The sequence below is a fragment of the Cariama cristata genome, unplaced genomic scaffold, assembly GCF_000690535.1.
Source record: "Cariama cristata isolate BGI_N322 unplaced genomic scaffold, ASM69053v1 Scaffold43680, whole genome shotgun sequence".
Classification (NCBI taxonomy): Eukaryota; Metazoa; Chordata; class Aves; order Cariamiformes; family Cariamidae; genus Cariama; species Cariama cristata.
The window spans coordinates 852-4,923 of NW_009597155.1; the positions used below are offsets into that span (position 1 = coordinate 852).

The window sequence follows — 4,072 nt, forward strand, 5'->3', positions numbered from 1 at the left end:
TGTTTTTAAAATGAGTCAGCTATTCTGAGATAATGCTTGGTGGCTGACCTCACTCTGCTAATGAATTACCTACTCCTAATAGAAAGTGCAGTAAACAATTAAAATGGTCTCATTCAAAGCTCTCTGATTCAGTACTAGGAAATGACATTATTACAGTTTCACCATAGATAGGGGTGTCTATTCTCCTGTCTCTTCAAGCGCTTTCAGCCATTCGGCTTCCTGCCCTTGTCTCCAGCTGAACCTGATGGCTGCTCACCAAGAGAGTGGCACTGACAGGAAAAAGCCCTTTCAAGTGCCACCTGGTTGGAGGCAGGTGTTTCCTACCTGCCTTATGATGGCAATGATCAAAAACAGTGACTAAAAGCTATCTCAAAAATTAGCGGGTGCAACAAAGCTCAGCAGGAGGAGAAAGGGATATTAAATAGCTGAAAGAACATTTAATGGGCTGAATAAGAAAGGTCTTAGCCTCCCCTTGGTGGCATTTCTGTTGAGTAGACACTTGAGAACACCACATGTCATCAGCCATGATTTCAGGAGATGTGCTAGGGTTTGGTGGGCAGAACACCAGGGAACCTGGGAGAGGGAGATCGGGGCAGGAGGGATAATTTTTTTTTGCAGCTGATTAACACTCCTGACAGTTTCAAATATCCAAACTTATTTAGAGATTTAAGAAGTTGATGGCAACTATCAGCAGCTAAGGGGGGGAAGGAATCATTGGGAGGGGGAGAGAAGCAGGGGACAAACATTCTCTAGAAAGCAGGGGGTATATGGGACTGGTGTGTAGAAGAATGGAAAAGCAGGGTGAGCACTAACAGAGGGATTAGCTGTTTGCAATAAAAGCGTAGAAACAGAAAAAAAGAGTGTAGGAATGTAGATGTGACAGACACGAGATGTTGAAAGGACAACGCCCTCAAGCCATGGAAGCATCCAAGTGTGCTAAAGTAGTATTTATTTTAAGGTTTCCTACTGAGTCAGTCTGTTTCTTTCTGAAATTACAGAAATAGAACTGGGGCATTTTATAACCTGTGCGGAATCACCTGGGATTCTTCAGGTTTACCCTCAGCGTAGAGCTGCTGCCTCTAGTGAAACGACTTCATCCCCTCTGCTCACAGCACCACATAATGTTTGGGCGCGAGAGCCCGCGTCGGGGCTGTGCTCTTCTGCGGGTGCCACTGCCGAAGGTTTCCAGCCCACAGGCTGCCCTTTCCGCCGCAGCCCGCTTTACCCCAGGAGCCAGCTACTCTGGGGAATGCTGAAACGAGACAGGGAATAACAAGGCTGGGAGGCTTTTATCTACGCTGCAGAGTTCCTGCTGGTGTGCTTACACTGGGATCATTTCATTTTCCTGCTGGCATGGCTAATTTTCATCCTGGAATTGCCTCACTGTACTTCTGCTGGCGTGGCTGTATCTGTTCTGGAGCTGCTGCTTTGTTTTTCTGCTAGCACAACCCCAGCAGCCGGAAGGTAAATAAATCCCTTGGCCATTAGCACTGAGTAAGCACGGTGTAAGATGCCTTTCTGACCGGCAGGCTCAGCCAGAGACCCTTTTTGGCAGGGCTGCCGCTGGAACAGCAGCAAGTGTTGGGGTCTGCTCCCCCGCAGCAGTGGGGCTCAGCGGGGGCCAGAGGCTGATAAGGAACAGGCAGAGCAAAGGAGGGCCCGTTCAAATGGCTGGAGCTTGGTGAGTCAGGACTGAGGAAGTGCTAGAGCTCACGTCGAGAAAGATTTTTCAATGCAGTGGCTTCCTGCTGCTGATGATCCTCTGTACTCTCCACATATTTCAACATCCTGCATTAATGAGGGAAGTAGATTTAACTGAAAAAATAACCCCCAATCAAGCAGCTTCTGCTCCAAAGCTGAAATAGCTACTGAAAACATTCTATTTTTTCTGTGAAGCTGTACTGGAAGTTACGAAATAGCCCGGTGAGAATTGTGCAATCTGAGTTCAAAGCTCGATGACTCAGGGGTAGCAGCAAGCAGGGTGAAGCCGGCTGTAGGTTTTGCCCCACTGTCTCTCCTCAGCCTGGAGCAGGCCTTGAATGTAGGTACAGTAACAAAGCAACCAGTGAATTGGTGAGGTGAAAAGCTACAAACAGGAAAAAAAAAACAACAAAAACCTCAAATCCAATTAATTATGAAAACAGTGCACTAATGCTTGAAAGTGTTACGCTGAGTTTCTAGCCTGTGTTAGTACTCCTCAGTCCAGCACGAAGTTTATACTCAGTGCTATGAGGCCCTGTGAGGAGTGGCTTGTAATGAAAATGTGCTCATGGAGCCATTTAAGGAATGAAAAGTTACCTGCAGAAGGACCTGAGCCACTGGGCAAAAGGATGGCAGGTGAAATTTGGTACAGGCTCACGGTTTCCACTGGGGAAACAAATCCTAATTCCAGCCGTTCAGCAGCAAGCTGTAAACCCAGGATCACCGTGCAGGAACAATGTGACAGGATTATTGTAAGAACTCCATGAAATACCTGTCAGCTCCATGGTTGGCAGGAGTCAAAAAAGTGTTAGGGAAGGAGTAAAAAGAAGAAAATATTGCCTGAACCCTGACGCACCCACACTTGGGAGTGTTGCATGCAATTCCGGTGCCCAAAGGGCAACAAGGACACTCTGAGGCAAGGCAGAGTTTCCGTGGGAGAAGCGGTTGAATAGGCTGGTGTTCTGCTCTGGGAACTCGGAAGAACTGGTTCTTTGTGTGATTCCCTGCGTTGCAAGGCGTTGGGGATGCAGAAAGGCGATATGGGCTTCATGTAGGACTGGGCAAGTACTTAGAGATCTGTGTTGGGCTACCACCGATGCAAAACGGGACAGAGCCGGGAAACAGCTAAGCCAGTGAGGGGGCAGTGGCTCTGGGACAAGGGGAGGGACAGCGGGTACTGCTCCTGTTCTAGGTCTCCCCTGGGCATTTGCTGATGGAGGCTAGGTAACAAGATGGGCTTTGCCTGACGGGCTTTTCTTTCCCACACCCTCCGTCAGTTCGGCTGCAACCGTGCAGGCTGCAGAATCACTCATCTGCCTGCCTGAATGGTTATTAACTGGTCGCAGCCAGTTGTTGGTAGCCAAGCTGGGTGTTTGTCAGCGTGTGTAAAATCTCCCCCTGGCCGTGTGCCATTGTGTCTTTCCTCTGCAGGCAAGCCTCGAGTGAGGTCCAGTAAGGAGTTTGGCAAAGTATTTCTGTTCCGTGCCACCCTCCCGCTCTGCCAAGCTTGCTATGTGCAGGGTAGGACGCAGCACCGATTCACAGTTTGCAGAGCTCGCAAACGCTGTTTGTCCATCGTGCTGCCCTAGGTTTGCACTCAGATTTCAGCCTGACTGCACTATCGCGCGCAAGGGGTTTGAGTCTGCTCCTGTGAGCACCCACACGAGCCGATGAACGGGTAACGTGACCGCCATGTTTCACCCAACTCGCCCAGATTTATCAAGCCACAGCCTTAAAGAAAGTACACTTTTTTTATTTATTCAGGGAATCACAGCAAGCTACTGAGACTCCTGGCTCCTTTCCCCAGCATCGTTTCCCAAACATTCACATACAGTTTTTGAAAACATCAAGTACACTTCAAGAATTTGGAAGATGCACCATCATAAGCAAAACCTGCATGAGACATTGGGATTTCTGCCAGAGCAGCAGCCCCCTGCGAGAAAAACAGGCAGGTGCGCAGTGAGCTGAGCAGCCGGGCAGCGAATGCTGCGGCGCTCCGCTTTATTCTAGAACATTCTTGGGGACCTTCTGCAGAAGCAATTCAATATCATCCTGGATCTTGATGGTTTCAAAGTGCCGGCTGTAGCGTTTGAAGGGCACGCCGTCGGGGCCGATGAGGAACTTCTCGAAGTTCCAGGAGATGTCGTTGCGGCAGACGGGGGACCAGATGATGTACTGCGGGTTGGTCATCAGCGAGGAGGGGTCGTCGTGGGGGAAGGGCAGCGCCTCTTTCAGGAAGGTGAAGAGGGGGTGCGCGTTCTTCCCGTTCACCTCGCACTTCTCGAACATGATGAAATTGGGCTTGTACCCGTTGCCCGGACGAACGTGCTCCAGCTCCAGCAGGATCTCCTCGTTCGTAGCATTTTCCTAG

The 4,072-nt window shown here is 49.7% G+C and overlaps 1 protein-coding gene across 1 annotated transcript; it reads right to left on the reverse strand.

Moving 5' to 3' along the window:
• Nucleotides 1-3,702: 3,702 nt before the first annotated feature.
• Nucleotides 3,703-4,065, reverse strand: GPX1 (glutathione peroxidase 1; the record flags this gene model as incomplete). Its single annotated transcript, XM_009708760.1, has 1 exon — nt 3,703-4,065. A coding segment is annotated over one exon (363 nt), but the record flags the coding sequence as incomplete, so codon positions are not given.
• Nucleotides 4,066-4,072: the final 7 nt, after the last annotated feature.